Here is a 21,185-nt window from a genome sequence, read left to right as displayed (position 1 = left end):
TTGGGTTTAAAGGCAAAGGAATCTCATCACCGGTGCAAGCAATCTCACGTATTGACTTTCCCGAACAACTCGCTTCAGACATATTGACCCTCTCTTCAGGGGCTTTAAAAAGCTAAAGCTATTTCTCCTTTGGAATTTCTTTTCGATCTTCACTGCTGCAGTTTCAACAACAAATTGAAGAACGCTGCAGTTTTCTCCTCAGAACTCAAAGAAAAAGAAATCCACAGAAAAAAAGCAAGAAGATGGAGAAAAGTTGCCGCGTAGAACGAGGAACAAAGACACATCTAGATTTATGTTTTTAAATTTCTCTCTTCATCCCTCCATCCGTTCCAGGTCACCGATTTGGACGATGAAGCAGGTTCTCCCATCGAAGAGTTCAAGGCGTTCGCCGGTGACTCTGGAATGAACCGCAGCCAGTCTGAATACTGCAACGTGGGCTCCAAGACGTCCCTGACCAACCACCCGGCCAAGAAGTACGTCTTCGACTTCATGAGGGTCCTGATCATGGACAATCTGTGCATGACGCCGGCCAGCAAGCAGACGCCCATCATCGACCTTCTGCTGGAGGTGAGTGGGTAGCGGCGGATTCACCAAACCACAAACTGACCAAACTGAAGAGAAATGTGTCAGCATGTTCGCAGAATTTAAGATTCGAGTCAATCATCCTATGCAGCAGCGAAATGGACCCAATAATAATAATAACTAGGGCTACGTCGTAGCACTAACGTGCCCGAGCTCATGCATTTTGAAGCCTGTTGCGGTTAGTGGAGAGAGCGATCAATGACCAAGCGCATGTCTCTGCGTTGCATGCGTTTTGGGGCTCTGATGTAGCGTGAGCAATTTTGTGTCAATTGGACAATGTTACAACAAATCAATTTTCACACTGATCAATAGGTGGCGCTCTGACCCTACACTGATATTAATATATGGAGCTGTTCAGGTCAGGATTGTGATCATAGGTCAGTAGTTCGGGGCCGGTTGGATAATGCAGAGTGGATTTACAAAGTACTTCCTGTTTCATGGTGAATCAGTAATGAGATTGACACATGAGTCAGTAAGTGGATGAGGAGGAAGACATATGGAAGACATGAAAAACAAGACCTGTTCACAGGGCCTGTGATTTTAAGTCATGATTTCTGTGTAGATGTCACAGGCCGGGACTCTTGTCTTACATGTCTCGTTTGGACTCGATTGGACCATGTGTCCGAGATACAGAACCTCGTGTTTTGATGGCGTGTAATCAAACTGTGACGCCACGCCACGGTCACACCGTGTGACGAAAAATCGATCTTTGAGTTAGTTTTTATCTCCGTCTTGTTGTGATGACGCTCATCTCCATATGAAGTTGATCAGATGAAAGCCCTGGGACAAGTACGTCAAAGTAAAAATGTGGAATATGGCCAAAATGGCCACTAAATGCAAAATGGCGGGCTTCCTGTTGCGTTTTCATAATTCCCTTGAGACCTTTTTGTTTGTCTGGTCATGATACACCTGGGCTACGATTTTTGTGAAGATCGGTCAAAGGGAAACCTAGGGGCTGCGTTCCAGGGGGCGCTGTTGAGCCATTTTGCCACGCCCATTTCAAATTACTCCAGAATACGTAAATTTTCACCACTTTCTAATTTTCTGGAAAGTTTGGTAAGAAGTTGAGCATGTTGAAGCCTCAAAAAGCCAATTCATCTGGGTCACTATAATAAGAATAATCCTTACAATTTCCAGAGGGCCTCCCACCGTCGGTGCTCGGGCCCGAATAATAATCCTGGATGTTTATATGTCTTGATTTTTCTATTTTCCCTCCCCAGGCGTCTCCGGAGCGCTCCACCAGGACGCAGCAGAAGGAGTTTCAGTCGAACATCTTGGACGGTGTCATGGAGCATCTGCTGGCCGCTGACGTCCTGTTAGGTCAGAACAAAGTCTCATACGTCTCAGTCTCCTCCAGGCAAACCGGACTTTCTTTCCCAGACACATTCTTTCACATTATTTCACATTATTTCACATAAACCTGAATTTTTCATTAATCACAGCTTTTCAGTGGCTTCTTCCCGAGTAAATTATCTCATAGAGTGAATAAAATCAGACCTGGGTTTGGCCTGTGGCTGCTTATGATTTATCTGATGATTGGACAGAAAATGTCCGGGATGAATCTGCTGCAGGACAGCAGCTTGTAGCGATTCCTCCTTTGGCTCTAATGGCTGCATCATGACTCAGCAGAACACAGTCTGACGCAGATAGGACTGTGAGCACCTTTTTCACAAGGCTGCTTCAGACATGCTGGGGTTTATTCCTCCAAATGAAATACACAAGAATTATAAGACAAAGGAATTCTATTTAACGTGTTTTTGTCCTTTGTCAGTCGCCTCTTTGCCGATCAGGTGTTTTACCTTGTCTCTTGCCGTCCGTCCTCCATCCAGGCGAAGACGCCTCTCTGCCGCTCAGCAGCAGCGGAAGTTACCAGATCCTGGTCAACAACGTCTTCTACTTCACTCAGCGGGTGGTGGACAAGCTGTGGCAGGGCATGTTCAACAAGGACTCCAAGCTGGTGGTGGACTTCATCGTGCAGCTCATCGGACAGGTACAGACCAAACACATGTCCTGGGCATTAGAGTTTGTTGATTTTTATAAATATAAAGTTTCCTGAGTTTCTCTGACTTCATTTCCAGTAGATCTGACGACAGAACAGACTTTTCTAGATGATCTTTGGTTCTGTGCCGCAGTCGAATTACAGTTGGCTCACAGTAAAAAGGCATCAGGATTCAGGAGGTGCTTGTTTGAAGCAGCTCGGGTTGTGAGACCGGTCGGCCCTGAGGCAGACAGACGCCGCCTCCGCTCGCAGAAATAAAAAAAACGCTCCTTCTGTGATTCTCCTTCCAGTTAATGCGGCTGAGGAAGCCACTCAGGATTCAATTAGATCAGCAGCATCCATCAGGCCTCATTCATTTGCTCCTGTGAGCCAGTGAAGGCACAAGAATTAGATCCGTCTGTTTTCTTCCATTTAGAGCCTGAGTGTAGCTGGTGTGACTGCCTGTGTCTGTTGTGTGTGTAATGTGTTGTGTGTGTGTAATGTGTTGTGTGTGTGTGTGTTGTGTGTTGTGTGTGTGTGTGTGTGTGTGTGTGTGTGTAGTGCAGCAGGAGATCAGTCATCAGTATCTACATTCATACGTCTGTAGTGATTTAGTTTCCGAAGATGAACATGAAACGTCACATTTGCATTATTCTGGTAGTGGAGCGGTGTCTTTTGATTTATTTTGGGGGAATCAATTGGCCAGATGGTGGCGCTGTAATTAAAGATCAAATTGATCCGACTGACTTGAAATTTGATGCACAAGTCTTGTATATAAATAGATTTTGACTTTATCAACAGCAAATTTGATATTAAGCCTCGAGGGACTGAGATTACATTTATTATATGTAAGATTATATTTTATATTTCATTTTTTTACAGAGTGAACAAAGTTGATTAGTCGAGTGCAGAGACTTTTCTTTCTGAGTAAAGTCCATGGGCGGACTTTGCCTCCTCCTCTTTACTCGAGGCCTTCGACACACTCTGCTGGGCCAGTGAGGAGATTAGAGGATTAGGCTCTGAAACAGGTTTCTCAAAACATAAAGTCCCTTTGTGTCTTCGAAGTAGTGTTTAGTGATTTAGACGTCCATCGACTCAACGCCGAGGAGCACAGTAGTAGTTAGAATATACGCTGGTGACTTGAAGTATAAGTACCCAGTGCCTGTAAAACACTGTCACTGCAGATGTCAAACAGTTCCTGAGCAAATTAAACCAACAGGTTTGTCATTTTGGCGAAGAAATGGTATCTGTGGTCTTGTGTCATCAGCTGTTTTAATACACGCACGCACACAAATCCTCGGAGGTGTCAGGAACTCGTGCGACAGCGAGTCTGTGAGCAGAATAAAGAAAAGAGGATATGAAGCATATTAGCTCTATACTCACATAAGTCATTCATAGCAGCGTCGCTCCACTCAACGTCTGTAAGCACTTCTCTGTTCAGACGACAACAACAACACTAGAATAACAAAGCTACATTCACAAACCTACAAACAACTTAACCCAGTTCAGCCCCGGCTGCGCAAATAAATCTTCTTTCTGCTCAAGTATTTCCAGAGCGGCTTTGTTCACATGTGCAACACAGCAACAGCTACAGCCAGGATCTCTTTTCCTCGGCTGTGTTTCTCCCTCTAACCTCCACACACCTGTTTTTTTCCTCCTGCAGTCGAAGCGGCGCTCGCAGGGCCTCTCCCTCGACACCATCTACCACTGTCTGAACCGGACGGTGCTCTACCAGCTCTGTCGACCCCACAAGACGGTCGCTCAGCAGGTGGCCCTGCTGGACGCCCTGCGGGTCCTGACCGTCAACCGCAACCTGGTGCTCGGGCCGGGCAACCACGACCAGGACTTTGTGGCGTGTCTGGCTCACTGCTTCATCTGCCTGCACAGTGGGAGGTAAGGAGGCATGGAACCTGCTGCCGGAGGAGAACCGTCTGTACGAGTCGGTGTGGGACGCTTGTTTAAAGAAAAAGGCTGCTCCAGTTTCTGTCCTGTAACTTTGAAAAGACCTTTAAGAAAATACAGCATGTGTTGCCAGAATCTGTGTAAAAAATAACAAAACTATTCCGATTTTATTTATTCTATTTATCTATCTATTAGGCCACTATAATTATATTGATTCATTATAATGTATATAGTTATTATAATATTATAACATTCATTTAGTGTGTGATGAAGAGAGAGACGTGTTTTATTTGAAGTGCATATTTCTGGTTCTGTTGTTCCTGGTTTATTTGAGATTATTTCTCAGCAGCTCTACTGAAACACATCCACTTTGCACTCAGTCTTTTTCACCGCGTCGTGTCCACTGTGTTTGGATGTGTGTGTCCTGCCAGAATTTACTGATTGTTCCTCCAGAGCTGCAGCGGGGGGGGAGAGACTGTTCTGACCATGCTGGGAAAACAATATGCTTAAACACAACATGCTGCACGACCTCGGAGAGCAGCAGCTTCTCTGCTGCGGAGAAGCAAAAACAATCACACTGTCCCTGTGAACCCCCTGGTCTGAGGGTTGGCACTGAGCCGCTGTGTGTTTCTCTGCAGTAGCGTGGAGGGCTTCGGTCTGGAGGCGGAGGCCAGGATGACGACCTGGCACGTCATGATCCCCACAGAGAACGATGCTGACGCCACACACAGCCAGGACGTCAGCGAGGGTGAGGAGGAGCTGTGTGAACCTGTGTGAACCTGTGTGAACCTGTGTGAACCTGTTTGAACGTTTGTGTTGTGGAGAATAACACAGGTTTCTGTGGACATATTTGCATTTTTGTTGAAAATAGAAATACCTTAAATCCAAATTCAAACAACTGACAGTGAATTTTAATTCTTAATCTTGATAATTTGATATTTAAACAAACCCTGTTTGACATGAGGGGAAATAAGTTGTGTGAAAAATGATTCAGTCGGTTTATAATTCAAACTCTAGCTCCATATAATTCATAGAAAGTTTTTTAACAGTTGGTAAAGATAATATTTAAGCTGTTTTGGGTTCAGAACCACATGTTTTTTGTTGGAAGTGAATATATGTGTTAATGATTTAGGTTATATGTGCACAGAGGAAAGAACATAATTATCATGTCGGACATTAAAGATGAGTTTTACAAATGTGTCATAAGAAAATCTACCGGATTGAATCTGATAACACATGGAGGTTGTGATAGTGTTATGAACACGGCGGTGTCTGTGCAGGACGCCAGCTGCTGTTGAAGGCTGTGAACCGCGTGTGGACGGAGCTGATGCACAGCAAGCGTCAGATGCTGGAGGACATCTTCAAAGTGTCTCTGCCCTGTAACGACAGGGGCCACGTGGACATCGTCACGGCCCGACCCGCCCTGGAGGAGCCGGCCCTGAAGAGCTGGCAGAACCACCTGGGTGAGGGATTCACGTAGACCTGCAGTAAAGTAGCTCAACATTTCCTCAGCCATGTCCCTTTTGAATCTGTGCTTCCCTTTATTCCCTTTGCCTGAGTTTTAACGTCTGATCTTCTCATTATATAACTAAATCAAATTTTTTAGAAATGCCTCTTGTTGTTTTGTCAAATGCTTTGGAGCGCTGCCATCAGGGGCCGATTATTGCTGACCTGCTTTCTTTCTGTTGCTCACTTAATCAAAGTGTTGTGATTTGCTTGCGTAAGCAGGCGGGTTAATCTGGTAATTGTAAAAGTTCTGACTCTTCACTTTGTCAGAGAAGCAGAACCAAAAGTTACACAAAAGCCTCTGAGAACAATTCCCTGTGGATTGACCAGAGTGAAACTGGACTTCCAGAAACACACAAAACCGAAATTGAGTTCAGGTTGATCGCACAAAGGTGGAGGCAGAAAAAGATGCTTAAATAGCTTTTTAAAAAAATAAAGACAAAAGTATAGCACAGTTGTAATCAGTCCATCGATCCATCACCTTTACCACTTATCCTCTTACGGGCGTGGGAGGCTGGAGCCGCTCCCAGCTGACATTGGGGCGAAAGGTGTGGTTCACTCTGGAGAGATTACAAGTCCATCAAAGTGCTGACACAAGCTGTTTTCAGACATTTTCTGGAGTTCGCCCTTCACGCAGAATGCAGAGAGGTCCTTTGGACGGTGGAGTGAAGCCAGAGTTCAAGCCCAGAACCTTCTGGTTGTGAGGTGACAGTTGTGAAAGTGGTTTTGTGGTTAAATCGCTAACTCATTTGTTTTTTCGCTTCCCCTCCCGGTTGCAGTCCATGAGAAGAAGTGCATCAGCCGCGGTGAATCGGTGGCGCCGGCGACCCAATCCAAACTGTCCAGAGTCAGCAGCGGCTTCGGTCTCTCCAAGCTGACGGGCGTCCGCCGCCACAAGAAGGAGAACAGCCTGAACAAGAACAGCCTCTCTGCACAGGAGACCTTCCAGTGGATGTTCACACACATCGCTGTTGTTCGAGACCTGGTGGCCATGCAGTACAAAGAATATCAAGAGGTGACGCATGTGCATCATTACTCAGTGGATAGAACAAAGGAACTTTAACCCTTTAAGACCTGAAGCGATGAATCAGACCCACACGTCTCATCTGGCTCTAAAGGGAGAATCAGATGTGTCGCCTCAGGTCTAAGTGGGTTAACGTTCTCTGAATGAAAGTTGGTGTCAGGAGAGAAAACCAGATGAAAACAGTGACTGACCCCTCTCACCTCCCCCTCTCCCAGCGGCAGCAGAACACTCTCAAGTACGTGACCGAGGAGTGGGCGTCCATCGAGTACGAGCTGCTGCGTGAGCGCGGCCTCTGGGGCCCCCCCATCGGCTCCCACCTGGACAAGTTCGTGCTGGAGATGACGGAGGGGCCGTGCAGGATGAGGAAGAAGATGGTCCGCAACGACATGTTCTACATCCATTACCCGTACATCCCCGAGCTGGAGCCGAACAGCAACTCAGCGCAGGTACTCGGCTTCAAATGTGGATGAACGTGAACCGGCAAAGCACAGTTAGTTAACGTCAAAGAGAACAACAGTGAGATCATCAGAATAAGACTCTGCTATATCAAAGTTTGTATAGTTAAAGGTATTTTATCTCCACATCAGTATTGATCCCCGTGCACACTGACACACCTGAACATGCAGATCACGTGACCGTTCACATACACTGGGCAGGTGCGTCCCGGTGGAAACAGGAAGTAGTTCGTCCACGCTGCGGTCGGTTGCTTAGTTTCAGAAAATACTTCAAACTAGGAAGAACAATGGTGAAAAGTCAGAGGAGGGATTTCTTCTTTGGAAGTCTCTGCCCGTCCAGACTAAAATGCAGATCCAGAGATTTCAAACTAACATGTTAAAGACATTTATATACATCCTTCAAATGAGATATTTTAAATAAATCATGTTGATAAATGTGTGCTGTGAACTTGTAAGAGCAGCTCTCCTGAAATAGAGCTCGTCGCTGTCACGTGAGGAAGTGACACCCGCAGCCGGGGGGCTCAGTTTTTTTTTCCTGGCACCGCCGAGACACATTTAGCTTTGTTTGCTGGACAGATAATCCGTCCCTTCTGTTTGCCGTCCCTTCACGGGTGCGTCTCCACACTCGCCGCACAGTGATTTATTTGGTGAGGAGGACACACAGAGAGATGGCTCACTTTGATTTGTGTTTATATCAGTTAAAATTATTACGTTTTAGGCATTTGAGGGATTATTTAAAGAATCCCTTGATTGTCAAGAGCAAATAGAGGAAAGTTTAATTGGCATCTTTACATGACAGCAGTGCTTCAGTGCTTCAGTGCCACGATGATCGGGTCCAAAAAGTCCCACAGGCCTGATGATGATTTATAATTCAAACATGCTCAGGGGGACGTCGAGGGACTTTTGTTCCCAGTAAAACACCATTAGTAGACATTAGCTCTTGAGCTCTACAGCTTTTGGCTTTCCCTGCCTTGCTCAAGGCCACAACGGCAGAAAATGTCCCAGTTCCATTAAAAACCAAATGAAACACTTGTGAATTCTCCTCTAAACTTTACTGTTGTGACGTTTCCTACAGGGTTGTTAGCTTTAACTTTGCAGGCTGAAGGTTCCAACAGAATCGTGACAGCGTCGTTATGGCTTCACAAACCTCCTCCCTCTCTTTACCTCCTCCAGCCCTCCTCCTCCCCCCCTCCGGTTCCTCTGGTACTCTCAGCTCTGGCTGGGGACCCTGAGCGAGGCCAGGTACCGTTCTGAAGTGCACAAGACGACGTAGCTCTCGGTGACGCCCGGTGTGACTGCATGACGGCGTGTTTACAAAAAACGACATTAGACTCACACAGAAAATCAAATCTCCCAAGTGTCACATCACTGATTAGTGGACTGGAAGTCTCGTCTTAAATTATCTGCCACCGTAACGTGTCTAAGTCTGAACTTAAACTTCCAGGAAAGGAGAATGTTTGTGTTGTTTTTCAACGTGTTCAATGACGTGTGTGTTTTGCACGTTGGGACAGTTGCTCTGCTGATGCTTTGCATATATTTTGCTGTGACTTTGATATTGTTTTAATGCCAGAATCAGATCCCGGGTTTTGACTTTGCATGTGTTTGCACATACAGCAAATCCCTGTTTGAGGATGAAGTATTAACCAAAACAACAAAATTAATAAGAAATCAAGTGACGCTCTGCAGTCGTCTCAGTATTTTCTTCTCCGCTGTCACTTTGCCTTATTTATGGTCATAATTTACAGGTTAAAGATGATAAACTGACAGATAGGGACCAGATCTGATGTTGAATTGAATTTCAATGCAGAGGAAGAGGCCATAGAATTCATAATGGAAGCATGTGTTTGGTAACAGAGGAAAAAAAGAGACTCAAACAATAAAACTAAAATTCTAGAAGGGATAACGATAATAAAAACATGAAATCTTTGAAGTTGAATATGAGAAAATCTGTGCTAATCATCTCTAACCAACCTGGAGTCGGTCTCACCTCATCCTCATCCTCTCTCCGCCCCCTGCAGAAGCCTCTGCGTTACCGGCGAGCCATCAGCTACGACAGCAAAGATTACTACGTGCGCCTGCTGTCTGGAAACCCCGGCATGTACCAGCACTCTGTGGAGCACAGCACCGAGGGGGAGACCACGCAGCACGAGCCCGAGCACGGAGAGGACACCATCGCGAGGGTCAAAGGTACAGAGGCAGCAGCAGAGAGGGCCGAGGAGGTTCATGCAGCGTCTGGAAGCTTTTTACGGGACCACAGGCTGATTTTAAGACTTTCTAGAAGTGGATACTTGTTTGTGTTGGTCGGGAGCCTCCATAACTGTCACCAGTTCGTGTCTGAGCTCAAATTCTGAGCTCCGTCTTTGCTCTCTCTGCTCCCCAGGTCTGGTGAAGGCGCCGCTGAAGAGGTCCCGGTCCACGGCGGACGGAGCAGACGAGGAAAGTCAGGAGCAGCTTCAGGAGCAGCTGTTGGAGTCAGGAGGCCCAGAGGAGGAGCAGAAGACCGACAACACGTCACTGCTGCGCCTCCTGGAGGAAGGAGAGAAGGTCAGGAAGGGCGGCACCAACAGATACATTAACAAGAAAAGGATATTCATATTGTTTCCTATTGCAGCATCATAGTTTCTATAGGCTGAAATAATTTGGAATCATTTTAGAATTAATTAAAGTCAGTTTATAATGAACGTTGCAGAAGCATTATTTCTGTATCTGCGATTGAAACGGAAAACAAACACATCGTAGAATATTTATTTGATCAGCTGGTCTCATTGATTTCAGAGCCTCTTTTTGTAAGAGAGACCCGAGCGGAGCAGAAGAAAGAATAAGAGATAAGACACAACAACACTCAGCCAGTGGGACGAGGCTTTTAAAGATTTGAATTGCATTTGATCTATGTTGTAGAAAGTTCAGGAGGAGAGTGAGTGTTAACAACTAAATAACAGCAGTTTCAATTTGGGAGGAGAGTTGATAACTCTTCCTGAGTTTTACATTTTCACGTGATAACACAAACTTTCTGAACCTGAATATGAGCAGAATATGTTTCCTTTAAGTTTCTCAGTAAAGTTTTATTCCCTGAATGAAATCTGTAAACGAGAGTCTCCCTGTAGTCACATGAGTTTCAGTCAAGTCCTTTGTTTAGCAAATGAACCCTCGGTTGTTTCTCACGTCCCTTGTTCCAGATTCAGCACATGTATCGCTGTGCCAGAGTTCAGGGTCTGGACACCAGCGAGGGTCTGCTGCTGTTCGGGAAGGAGCACTTCTACGTCATCGACGGCTACACCATGACCGTGTCCAGGGAGATCAGGGACATCGACACGCTGCCGCCGAAGTAGGTCCACGCCTCTGAGTCAGTGTGTTTGTCCGGAGGTGTGAACGCCCGTGAGGAGCGTTGAGACTCAGCACCAGAGCTTAGTCATGACTCCTGAAGCTGCAGTTCACAGATGACTGTACTGTGTATGACAGTAACTGTACTTTTGAACGATGACTTCATTCCTCTGGACGCTGCAGTGGGAGCTGCTGCTGCCAGGATGATGTAATGCAGCTGAGGGAGCGAGTGTTGTGATGCAGACAGAAAGGCTTGGACATATTTAGTTTTTTTTTTTTGTGAGGGAGGATTTTTCTTTGTCTCTTTCTTTGAGGCATCATTTGGGAAAACAGCCAAAAAACCTGTCGCCAACAGATGGTTCTTAGATCTGAGAGAGTATCGGCTTCAAACGGCAGATGGGTAATGAAGTAGTTGAGGATGAATCTGCCATTTTATTTTGACTATTGTTATTTTTTTAATGTTTAATAAACGGGGGGCAGCAAAGGGTCATTTTCCCCCTAATAGAAATATTATTAATAAAAATGTGTTTCCAGTTTGCATGAGGCCATCATCCCCAGAGGAGCCAGACAAGGCCAGAGCCTGCTGAAGAGAACCTGCAGCATCTTCGCCTACGAGGACATCAAGGAGGTGCACAAGAGACGCTACCTGCTGCAGGTCAGTACACACACACACACACACACACACACACACACACACACACACACACACACACACACACACACACACACACACACTTTAAACAACAACAGTAAAGTATTTTGGGTCAGCTCTTGAAATGCTGATGTTTGACGGGCGTGTCCTCTTCCTCTTTCAGCCGATGGCCGTGGAAGTGTTCTCAGCGGACGGGAGGAACTACCTGTTAGCCTTCCAGAAAGGGGTCCGCAACAAGGTTTACCAAAGGTACTGAATTCAAACACAGATGCTCTGTCAGTCACAGCGACAGTAGTTAAAAACAAATTTTGTGCCAAGATCCCACTACGTGATTTTTAGCCCGATTTCCCGCTCACCTACAAATTTGTTTGGTGTTTGATCGGCAGTCGCTCACTATGAGTGATCTCTATAAAGAAGTGATGTGAGAGCCACGTTGATCCTTCAGATATTGTTGTTTTCTGTTTTGTTTTTACATTTTGCTGTTGATTTCCTGCAGGTTCTTGGCCGTGGTGCCTTCGCTGGCCGACAGCTCGGAGTCGGTCTCAGGTCAGAGGCCGAACACCAGCGTGGAACAGGGGTAAGATTAATACATATCCATGTTACCACTTCAATCTGCTGACTATTTTCAAATGTTGTGAGATGATTGATTGAAAGGTTAGATATACATTTTGTTGCTTTGTTTTTAAAATCTTTGTAGCATTTTTGATTAGAGTCTAAATATTTTACAGATATTATGATTTGAGCTATTTACAGAAAATAAATGAAAACAAAACCACTCAATCCCACAAATAACACACGAAGAAGAAGAGGTTTGAACTAAACCACCTCCCTGTGCTGGTGTTTTCAGATCTGGTCTGCTCAGCACACTGGTCGGAGAGAAGTCGGTGACTCAAAGATGGGAGGTAACAACCTGAACTGTCTAAACTTCTGCTTCGTCATATCAGCTCCTCCAGTCACAAACCTCACTGATCTGTGTGTGTCTGGTCTGTTTTCCAGCGAGGAGAGATCAGTAACTTCCAGTACCTGATGCATCTGAACACGCTGGCAGGACGCTCCTACAACGACCTGATGCAGTATCCTGTCTTCCCCTGGATCCTGGCCGACTACGACGCCGAGGTGAGTGAAGCTTTTCTCTCCGCTCTCTACTGGTCTCGTGTTTATGACGATGGTACGATGGCTGCACGGCTAAATGTCAGGATTTTGGACGTATGCATGAACTCTCATTTGTTCTAACTTTGGTCACGCTAACCAGGAGCTGGACCTGAGCAACCCCAAGACGTTCCGTAACCTGGCCAAGCCGATGGGCGCCCAGACAGAAGACAGACTGACCCAGTACAAGAAGAGGTACAAGGACTGGGAGGATCCCAACGGTAAGAGGCCAGAGACGGGTTCACAAGCACCAGGAGGAAAACAAAGTCTGTTGTTTTTATTCAAAAGGTCAGAGGAAAACATTAGAGTGATATTCATTTTCATGTGTGTTGTTTCCGTCGCTCCAGGTGAAACCCCGGCTTACCACTACGGCACGCACTACTCCTCAGCCATGATCGTGGCCTCTTACCTGGTCCGAATGGAGCCTTTCACACAGATTTTCCTCAGACTTCAGGTTTGAACTGAGCTTTAGTTGCCTACTGAGTGTTCTGCTCATCTTCTACATGCTCCCACTGTGAAGAGAAATGATTCAGACGAAACATTTGGAAGTTATTCTGACGTTAAGCTCAGTTACAGAATGTAATAAATGGGTTTGATCTCCAGAGGGAAATAGAATCAAATAAAAAAATTTGGCGAAGATTTCTTTGCCTCCTCTTCCTGAAAGATACACACAGAACAGAACCGGTAAAAGAAAGTTCTATTGATCTTCACATCAGAAAGTTTCACTGCACTGAGTGCTGTTCAGTTTCTTCAGATCTCAAGGTCTAACAGAAAAGATCATCGTCCTCTCAGCCCCTCAGGTGGAAAACATTGATGCTTTCAAGTGTGTAACTGTGTGTGTGTGTGTGTGCGTGTGTGTGTGTGTTGTGTACCAGGGAGGCCATTTTGACCTGGCTGACAGGATGTACCACAGCGTGCGTGAAGCCTGGAACTCCGCCTCCAAACACAACATGGCTGACGTCAAGGAGCTAATCCCCGAGTTTTTCTACCTGCCAGAATTCATGCTCAACGCCAACAACTTCGACCTGGGTCAGTATGAGGTCGATAGCAGCACACGTCCAACTGACTGAGATACTGGAGTTCATGAATATTAATGTTCTGCCCTCTGCCGTTTGACGAACCAGGCGCCAAACAGAACGGCACCAAACTGGGCGACGTCATCCTGCCGCCTTGGGCGAAGGGCGACCCCCGGGAGTTCATCAGAGTCCACAGAGAGGTAGGACGTGAACCCACAGTGAAGGTCTCGGTTTCAGCGAGTCACACGTTAACCTCCATCTCGTCCTCCTTCAGGCGCTGGAGTGCGACTACGTGTCGGCCCACCTCCACGAATGGATCGACCTGATCTTTGGCTACAAGCAGCAGGGTCCTCCGGCTGTGGAGGCGGTCAACGTCTTCCACCACCTGTTCTACGAGGGTCAGGTGGACATCTACAACATCAACGACCCGCTCAAAGAGACGGCCACCATCGGCTTCATCAACAACTTTGGTCAGATCCCCAAACAGGTTGGATGGACACATTTCTAACCCTTTCCTGTCAGTAGATGTCTTTTAAACCCAACTCTTCAATCACTCACGCGTGTTGATGTGTGTGTGTGTTTCAGCTCTTTAAGAAGCCCCACCCTCCTAAACGGGTTCGCAGTAAAGCTAACGGCGACGTAGCGAGCGTTCCTCCGAGCTCCAACAGCGACAAGATCTTCTTCCACCATCTGGATAATCTCAGACCTTCTCTAGCGCCTGTCAAAGGTACGTTTGTGCACAACTCACACAGAACCACAGACAGGCCAACGCACTGTGACGTGTTTATGAGAATCTAAAATGAAGAAAACGCTGCTGACCCTGATTTAGTGTGAAACCCACTTTCCACCATTATTTGTTCCTCGCTCATAGTATTTTCTGTATATGCGTTTCCGGGTGTGTTCCTATAAACCCTGCATTATTACTGATTATTACTCATACATTTCTTTGTTTTTCCCCTTTATCCAGAGCTGAAGGAGCCCGTGGGACAGATCGTCTGCACTGACAAAGGCATCCTCGCCGGGGAGCAAAACAAAGTCCTGGTTCCGCCCACCTGGAGCAAGACCTTCGCCTGGGGCTACGCCGACCTCAGCTGCCGTCTGGCCAACTACGAGTCTGACAAGGTCTGCAGCAGCTCCTACGACATTTAAACTCCTCTTGTCGAACGTGTGTCTTCATCCCCGTGTCGTTCTGCTGCGTGTGGAGGTGTAATACGATGTGTCATGACCTTATGTGATTTGATTTCTTTAACGAGTTTAACTGACGTCCTGATCCAGTGTTGCTTTTCAACACTTTCCTGTTCACACGTATGTCACCATGAATCTGTCGGGAGAAAGTGAAACGTTATTGAAAAGACTTTGTTTCCCCCTGCTGGTGCCTGAATGACACTACACATTCCTTACTGACTCTATTACAGACGTCTCTCGTGCACTTCTTCAGCAGAACCTCCTGTAGAATAATGTGTGATCATTGAGTAACAGATAGAAAACTGCGGGTGTCGTTTCAGGCGCTGGTTGTGTACGAGTGTCTGTCAGAGTGGGGTCAGGTCCTCTGTGCAATATGTCCCAACCCAAAGCTGGTCGTCACCGGTGGCACCAGCACGGCCATCTGTGTGTGGGAGACAGGAACGTCCAAGGAGAGGGTCAAGTCCCTCGTGCTCAAACAGGTACACACACACAAATCAAATCCAAAAAGTCAAATCTCTATGTGCATAAGTCGAAGGGAGAGAAGTCAGCTCGATTCCTCTGCAGCATTTTGATATGAAAAAAGATCTCACTTTATAGAAACATGAAATTGTTCTCAACTGTTTAAATGACTTCCCTCTCGGTTCAGGCAGCAATGAAGAACTTTGTAGGTCTAATCTCGTTTCTCTCGTCTACCAGGCGTTGCTGGGCCACACGGACGCTGTGACGTGTCTCACAGCGTCGTCAGCGTACCACATTGTTGTCAGCGGCTCGCGGGATCGAACCTGCATCATCTGGGACCTCAACAAGCTTTCCTTCGTCACGCAGCTCCGGGGACACCGGGCGCCCGTCTCTGCTCTGTGTATCAACGAACTGACGGTGGGTGACGCAAAAGAACAGAACTCCTGATCTGCGTCATGGTGAAATGAGGACAGACTGATTTTAAAGATGATATTTGTGTTTGTTCAGGGCGACATCGTGTCGTGTGCAGGAACCTACATCCACGTGTGGAGCATTAACGGCAGCCCCATCGCCAGCGCCAACACCTTCACCGGACGCAGCCAGCAAATCCTGTGCTGCTGCGTGTCGGAGATGAACGAGTGGGACACACAGAACGTCATCGTCACGGGACACTCGGACGGTGTCGTCAGGGTAACCATCCAATGTGTTCCCATGCCGCTTTGATACATTAAGTATTTAAAATGCTGCTCGTGGCGTTTTGCAAAACAGAGAAATTCAGTCATTGTTGTTACTCTTCTATTTGTCATAGTTTTGGAGAATGGAGTTCCTCCAAGTCCCAGAAACCCCTGCTCCGGTGCCGGTTGAGCCAGATGTGCCCGACTGCTGTGGCGAGGAGAAGATCGGTGAGTCCATCAGCGACAGATTCTGACTTTCACATCAGCAACACTATGGCACAGAACATATCTGACGAGGTTTTCTTTCCGTCGCAGAAGGCGGCGAGAGTCACAACGGGGAAGACATCAGCAGCGAGTCCGACGGAGACGAACCGAGTCTGAGCCAGGAGCCCAAAGCGCCACGCAACCCGTCAACAGGCGGAGGCAGCCAGCCGGGCAGCGCCGTCCACAGACCCAGAGGTAAACACGGACTCCACCACCAGTCCCTGCTCATGTTTCTACAGCTACAGCACGTCTTGACCTCTTCGTTAGTTTAATTCACTTTGTACAGGGGATGTTGGTTTGTCATGCTTTTCACGTGTCCTGTGTAGTTCCTTCCCTGAGAGTAAGGACAGTATTTTCACGAGTGTTAAACCATAGTGATGTTCTCACGCCTGATAAATAAAACCCCCTTTTAGGTCCCTCAGCCCGAGCGGGAGCCTCATGGTCGATGGACAGCGGCTCCGACGACTCCCACCGCTGGTCAGACACCCTCAGCATCGACGAGAAGGACGGCTTCGTGTTCGTCAACTATTCTGAGGGTCAGACCAGAGGCCCTCACCCTCACCCTCACCCTCACCCTCACCCACACCCTCACACTCACACTCACCCTCATCCAGCGCATCCAGGCCACAGCTCGGTGCCTCAGCCGCTCCAGGCCTCTGTCTTGGAGGCACGGACGTTCAACCAGCTCAGGGCAGGTGTGTGTCCGAACATCAGGTTTTAACGAGTCATGGTTTCAATTTTTTAAAGCAAAGCAACATTTTCTGAAGAGTTTGCTCCGCTGATCTGATGACAAGGCGTTTGTTAAAATGCTGCTGCTTTATTTGTGTGTGTCCGCAGGCTACAGATGGGAGCGCCAGCTGGTCTTCCGGAGCAAACTCACCATGCACACGGCGTTCGATCGCAAGGACAATGCTCACCCAGCAGAGATCTCCTCCCTCGCCATCTCCAAGTAAGAACGATGGAGGAGCGCGTGTCCTGCACCAAACTGACAAACTTTTAATGTTTGTGAATTGTAATGTAACTGGTTTTCATATGGTTCTAAATTCCACTGACCTTCCACTTTCCTCTGCTTTTAAATCGTCTCCTCAGGGACCACAGCAAGATCCTGGTGGGCGATGGGCGCGGCCGGGTCTTCAGCTGGTCGGTGAGTGACCAGCCGGGCCGTTCGGCAGCTGATCACTGGGTGAAGGACGAGGTGGTCGACAGCTGCTCCGGCTGCTCAGTTCGTTTCTCCCTCACTGAGCGACGCCACCACTGCAGGAACTGCGGGCAGCTCTTCTGCCAGAAGTAATTCTTTGTTTCTGAATTGTTCTTTCTGACAAAAAACTTCTTGTATGAACGCTTTGCATCTTTCTACTCACCTGATCCTCTGCATCTTTTAGGCTCCGTCCTGGGTCCCCTGTTATTTTATCTCTACTCTTTTGCAACGGCTTCATGACGGAGAACCCGAACTATCCCACCGATCCCTTTTTGAAATGCTCACCTTGTCTCTCTGTGTTTTTCAGGTGCAGTCGCTTCCAGTCAGAGATCAAACGGCTGAAGATCTCGTCGCCGGTGCGAGTTTGTCAGAACTGTTATTACAACCTGCAACACGAGCGAAGCGTCGAGGACGGCTGCAGAAACTGAGCTCAACCTGCCGCCGACGAAAGAAATCCTCCTCTCGGGGACCTGAGGAGGATTTCACTCCTTCATCTGCCTCGTTGTTCCCTCATCAGCCCCCAGATAACCTGAACCTCTCTCCCTCTAAACCCCCTTTACCCTTTGGTGTGTACAACCACACGAACTGTAACACACTGACAGACCAGAACAGGAAGGAACGTCCGTCCTTTCATCTTTGTGACGGTAAAACTCATTGAAGGAGAACGGAGGGAAAAGGAGGTCGAACGTGATGGAAAGGAAATGAAAACTCAATCACCACTTTACCACCTGCTCTCGTCCCCTGGAGGAAAGAAGAAGGCCCCTGGAGTGCGGCGCGCTTGATTCAATCACCCGCCATCTTTGTGTTGACATCGAGAAACATGGAAAACTCCTTCCTCCGTCACTGCAAGACATAAGAAACTTGTTGATATTGTAAATATTTAACATGGCCTTTTTAACTGTAAGAGGAACAAACAGAACAAAAAATAAGGTCAATGAAAAAAGAGCAAAAACAAAAGAAATCGCCTGTAACATAGCGTTGTGACTAACCACTCCTGGCTTTAAAAAAAAAAGAAAAAGAAAAAGAACAAAATCGATGGTGTGTCGTCCGCGTCACGAGTCACGGCGAGTTCAGCGGAGTCACACGGGAGGGAAATGAATGTCAATAATTAATGTCAGTGGGTTGAATTTACTCGTGCGTCTAGTTATTATGCAACGTTACTTATTTTCTTTTTTTTAATTTCCTGTTTTGTTTTTGTTGTTGTTTACAAAAAAAATGTGATTAATTTTTGTGCGTGTGCGTTGCCCACAGCGTCGAGCGCTCGCCATCACACGGATTTATTATCAGATCGTCTTTTCCTTCTTTTGCCAAATTGTTTAAATGTATAAATTAGGAAGATTTTTTTATTATTTTTTTTTATCCTTAAATCATCGATTCTGTCCGTTACATGAATTCCCATTTGGAGAATCTTTGTTGTTGCTGCTTTTTTTTTTGAAAGACTGGACACGTTATCACGTCAGATTCTTTTTTTTTTTTTTAATTTTATATATTTTTTAGAAAACATATCACTTTATTTGTGAAAGAAATATGAATTAGGTTAAAAAAGAAAATACACCTTTAATGTTGCTGCACATCTGTTTTGCGTGTTTAGTTACTGTACAGTGTTGAAGCAGCGCTTTGAATGCGCACACAGAAAAAAGGGACTCGTAGTTTTTATTTCTGCACAGACTCGTCGTTCGCTGGACTTCCCCCCCGATCCTGTGGCATTATTACAGCGGGTCAGGGAACGCGGCACTCCGTACACTTTATCCTCAGTTTGTGTTGAACTGGAGGAGCAGCAGCCAATCGTCTTTCAGTGTGAGCAGAAAGTATGAAAAAACTTAAATAATCATTCATGAGATCAATTTAAAGACAGAGCTGCTGTTTGACACTTTGATTCTTTGTGTCGCAGTTTTGGTACAAATGCAGAAATTATTGATTTTTTTTTTTACATCTTGGCTCTTTAGTCCAGTGGAGGAGGATGACAACTCTCATTTCTGTTTCTGCTCCTTCATGGACATAATTTACGAACCAGACGAGTCCATTTGGTTACGATGACCAGGAACCGTTGGAAATTGTTCTTTCTCCAAAAGTTTTTTGTATTTGCATCTATTCCCGTTACAGGTAAATAAGAGTTTGGGAGGAGAGATGGGGAAAAAAAGGATCTAGTGTAATTTTTGACGCTACCAAAAGGGGGCGCCACATTCTACACAAAGAGTCCAGCAGGGAAGTAAATGTCACTTTTGGCAACAAATTGAAACTCGTACACGACTGAGATGTTAATATCGGAGGTGTTTTTTTTGTATTTTTTTCTGTTAAACGTAACTTACACATACGGACACATCACGTAAACATGACGGTCGTCTGCGTACGAGTTTAGAATTCGTCACCACACGATACAGTTTCAGTTGCTGCTGCTGCCTCGACAGTTACACATGATGAACGCGCGTTTGTTTTCACCAACAGACTGATCGTGTTGTTTTCAGTTTTTTTTTCGCTTCGTACGTGTTTGTGTTCGTGTTGTTTTGTTCGTGGCTCTGTGGGCGACACGTGTGCATTCAAGTGCTGCTTTCGTTTTCTTTCTCTCTTTCTCTGAGAGAACGTTTCATTATTTTCTGTTTCCACACTCATCTTCAGTCTTCAACATGTAAAAAAAGCAAAAAGGAAGACACTTTACTATTCACCCCCACAGATCCCTGACATTATACTAATAACACGCACTCTTGTTATCGTCCTCTGCGTTTACGTACTGTAACTTAGCGTGCAATCATGCCACCTAGCTGAAACGGCCGAGTCGGCTTCTGTCAATCAAGAGTTGCTTTGCACCTTCACGTGTACAAAATAAAAGTCACGAGTTTTTATTCAATGCAGTTTTACGTTGTGGTTTTAACAGAGAGGTGCGTTTCACAAGCGGATAAATGAACTGAACAACGTATTTATGCAAATATAAATGGATTTAGATTTTTTTTTTTTTTTTTAAATGATTATTGCGATTTCAGCAAGTTTTGTTACTTGTTGCATGTCTATTAACACAGCTGACTTTCTGTGTCAGTGCATTGTACATGTTCTTGGCATTATATTGTTTTTGTTTTGTTGTTCTTTTTCTTTTTCGGGTTTTTAATTTGTATATTTTTTTTTGGAGGCACTGTCTGATGAGTTACCCCCGAGTGACCGAGCATCAGGTTTATGTACAGAGCTGCAGATCGTCTCCTGACTCAGACTTTTTGTATTCTTAACGGAAAAGAATTCATGACAAGTGGAGAGAAGAAGAAAGAGGAGGAGGAAAAAATCTCGGATTATTTTGGTGGTCTTGTGTTAGACTGCGATATTACAGTATCTGGTGTGCAATCTGTGATAGCTGAATGTTCCTTGTATATTTGTGTTCACTACATCCCACAAGAGAAAAACCAGTAGAGTAACGACCCCGCTCCCCGTTACAAAAACAAAATGTTACAATAATGCAATAGATCTGGTACTTATTCTTTTTAATTTCATTTCAATAAATAATTGCTGTTTACCACCAAAGGCAAGACTCACATGGTTCATTTCTAATTTTGGCAAAAGTTGATCAAATGTGGTGGAAATTTCACACCTGCACTTAAGTCTGGACATTTTCCAGAAATCTTCTGGAGAGTCTGTATGTGAGAACGCAAATGTCTGACTCAGTTGCTCTGGTTGTTTTCTGGATTTTCTCCTGCACCCCCCCTGGTAAAATGTCCGAGTGAGGAAACAGCAGGACAATGTCCTGAAGCTTCCCAGTGAGCGAGTGGACGTGTTGATGAGGTTTCTAACACGTGACGGACGTGAAACTGGAAGAACACAAACATCTCAGGATGAAGAA

General features: G+C 46.0%; 1 protein-coding gene across 2 annotated transcripts in view; it reads left to right on the top strand.

The window, feature by feature from the left end:
• The window catches only part of wdfy3 (WD repeat and FYVE domain containing 3), a 76,661-nt gene extending 55,792 nt beyond the window's left edge, over positions 1 to 20,869 (top strand). Inside the window, exons 34-66 of one of the 2 annotated variants that reach the window (XM_047341322.1) lie at positions 334 to 567; positions 1,803 to 1,902; positions 2,412 to 2,572; positions 4,224 to 4,453; positions 5,101 to 5,210; positions 5,743 to 5,925; positions 6,748 to 6,983; positions 7,208 to 7,438; positions 8,621 to 8,689; positions 9,466 to 9,634; positions 9,828 to 9,991; positions 10,624 to 10,772; positions 11,303 to 11,423; positions 11,584 to 11,669; positions 11,917 to 11,997; positions 12,268 to 12,322; positions 12,417 to 12,536; positions 12,673 to 12,790; positions 12,917 to 13,023; positions 13,445 to 13,598; positions 13,694 to 13,785; positions 13,860 to 14,072; positions 14,171 to 14,312; positions 14,553 to 14,707; positions 15,091 to 15,249; positions 15,467 to 15,646; positions 15,737 to 15,919; positions 16,038 to 16,131; positions 16,219 to 16,362; positions 16,581 to 16,862; positions 17,005 to 17,116; positions 17,257 to 17,454; positions 17,673 to 20,869. In XM_047341322.1, coding sequence (XP_047197278.1) covers positions 334 to 567; positions 1,803 to 1,902; positions 2,412 to 2,572; positions 4,224 to 4,453; positions 5,101 to 5,210; positions 5,743 to 5,925; positions 6,748 to 6,983; positions 7,208 to 7,438; positions 8,621 to 8,689; positions 9,466 to 9,634; positions 9,828 to 9,991; positions 10,624 to 10,772; positions 11,303 to 11,423; positions 11,584 to 11,669; positions 11,917 to 11,997; positions 12,268 to 12,322; positions 12,417 to 12,536; positions 12,673 to 12,790; positions 12,917 to 13,023; positions 13,445 to 13,598; positions 13,694 to 13,785; positions 13,860 to 14,072; positions 14,171 to 14,312; positions 14,553 to 14,707; positions 15,091 to 15,249; positions 15,467 to 15,646; positions 15,737 to 15,919; positions 16,038 to 16,131; positions 16,219 to 16,362; positions 16,581 to 16,862; positions 17,005 to 17,116; positions 17,257 to 17,454; positions 17,673 to 17,793 — 4,953 coding nt within the window. In that variant the 3' untranslated portion in view covers positions 17,794 to 20,869. The remainder of the gene's footprint in view (positions 1 to 333; positions 568 to 1,802; positions 1,903 to 2,411; positions 2,573 to 4,223; positions 4,454 to 5,100; positions 5,211 to 5,742; positions 5,926 to 6,747; positions 6,984 to 7,207; positions 7,439 to 8,620; positions 8,690 to 9,465; positions 9,635 to 9,827; positions 9,992 to 10,623; positions 10,773 to 11,302; positions 11,424 to 11,583; positions 11,670 to 11,916; positions 11,998 to 12,267; positions 12,323 to 12,416; positions 12,537 to 12,672; positions 12,791 to 12,916; positions 13,024 to 13,444; positions 13,599 to 13,693; positions 13,786 to 13,859; positions 14,073 to 14,170; positions 14,313 to 14,552; positions 14,708 to 15,090; positions 15,250 to 15,466; positions 15,647 to 15,736; positions 15,920 to 16,037; positions 16,132 to 16,218; positions 16,363 to 16,580; positions 16,863 to 17,004; positions 17,117 to 17,256; positions 17,455 to 17,672) is intronic. The other variant, XM_047341323.1, reaches the window with a different exon arrangement.
• The last annotated feature ends 316 nt before the right edge of the window (positions 20,870 to 21,185 follow it).

This window comes from Hippoglossus stenolepis, chromosome 9 (assembly GCF_022539355.2).
Source record: "Hippoglossus stenolepis isolate QCI-W04-F060 chromosome 9, HSTE1.2, whole genome shotgun sequence".
NCBI classification, from domain to species: Eukaryota; Metazoa; Chordata; class Actinopteri; order Pleuronectiformes; family Pleuronectidae; genus Hippoglossus; species Hippoglossus stenolepis.
The sequence above is the reverse complement of the archived record's forward strand: the minus strand, read 5'-3'. Positions and strand labels throughout refer to the sequence as shown.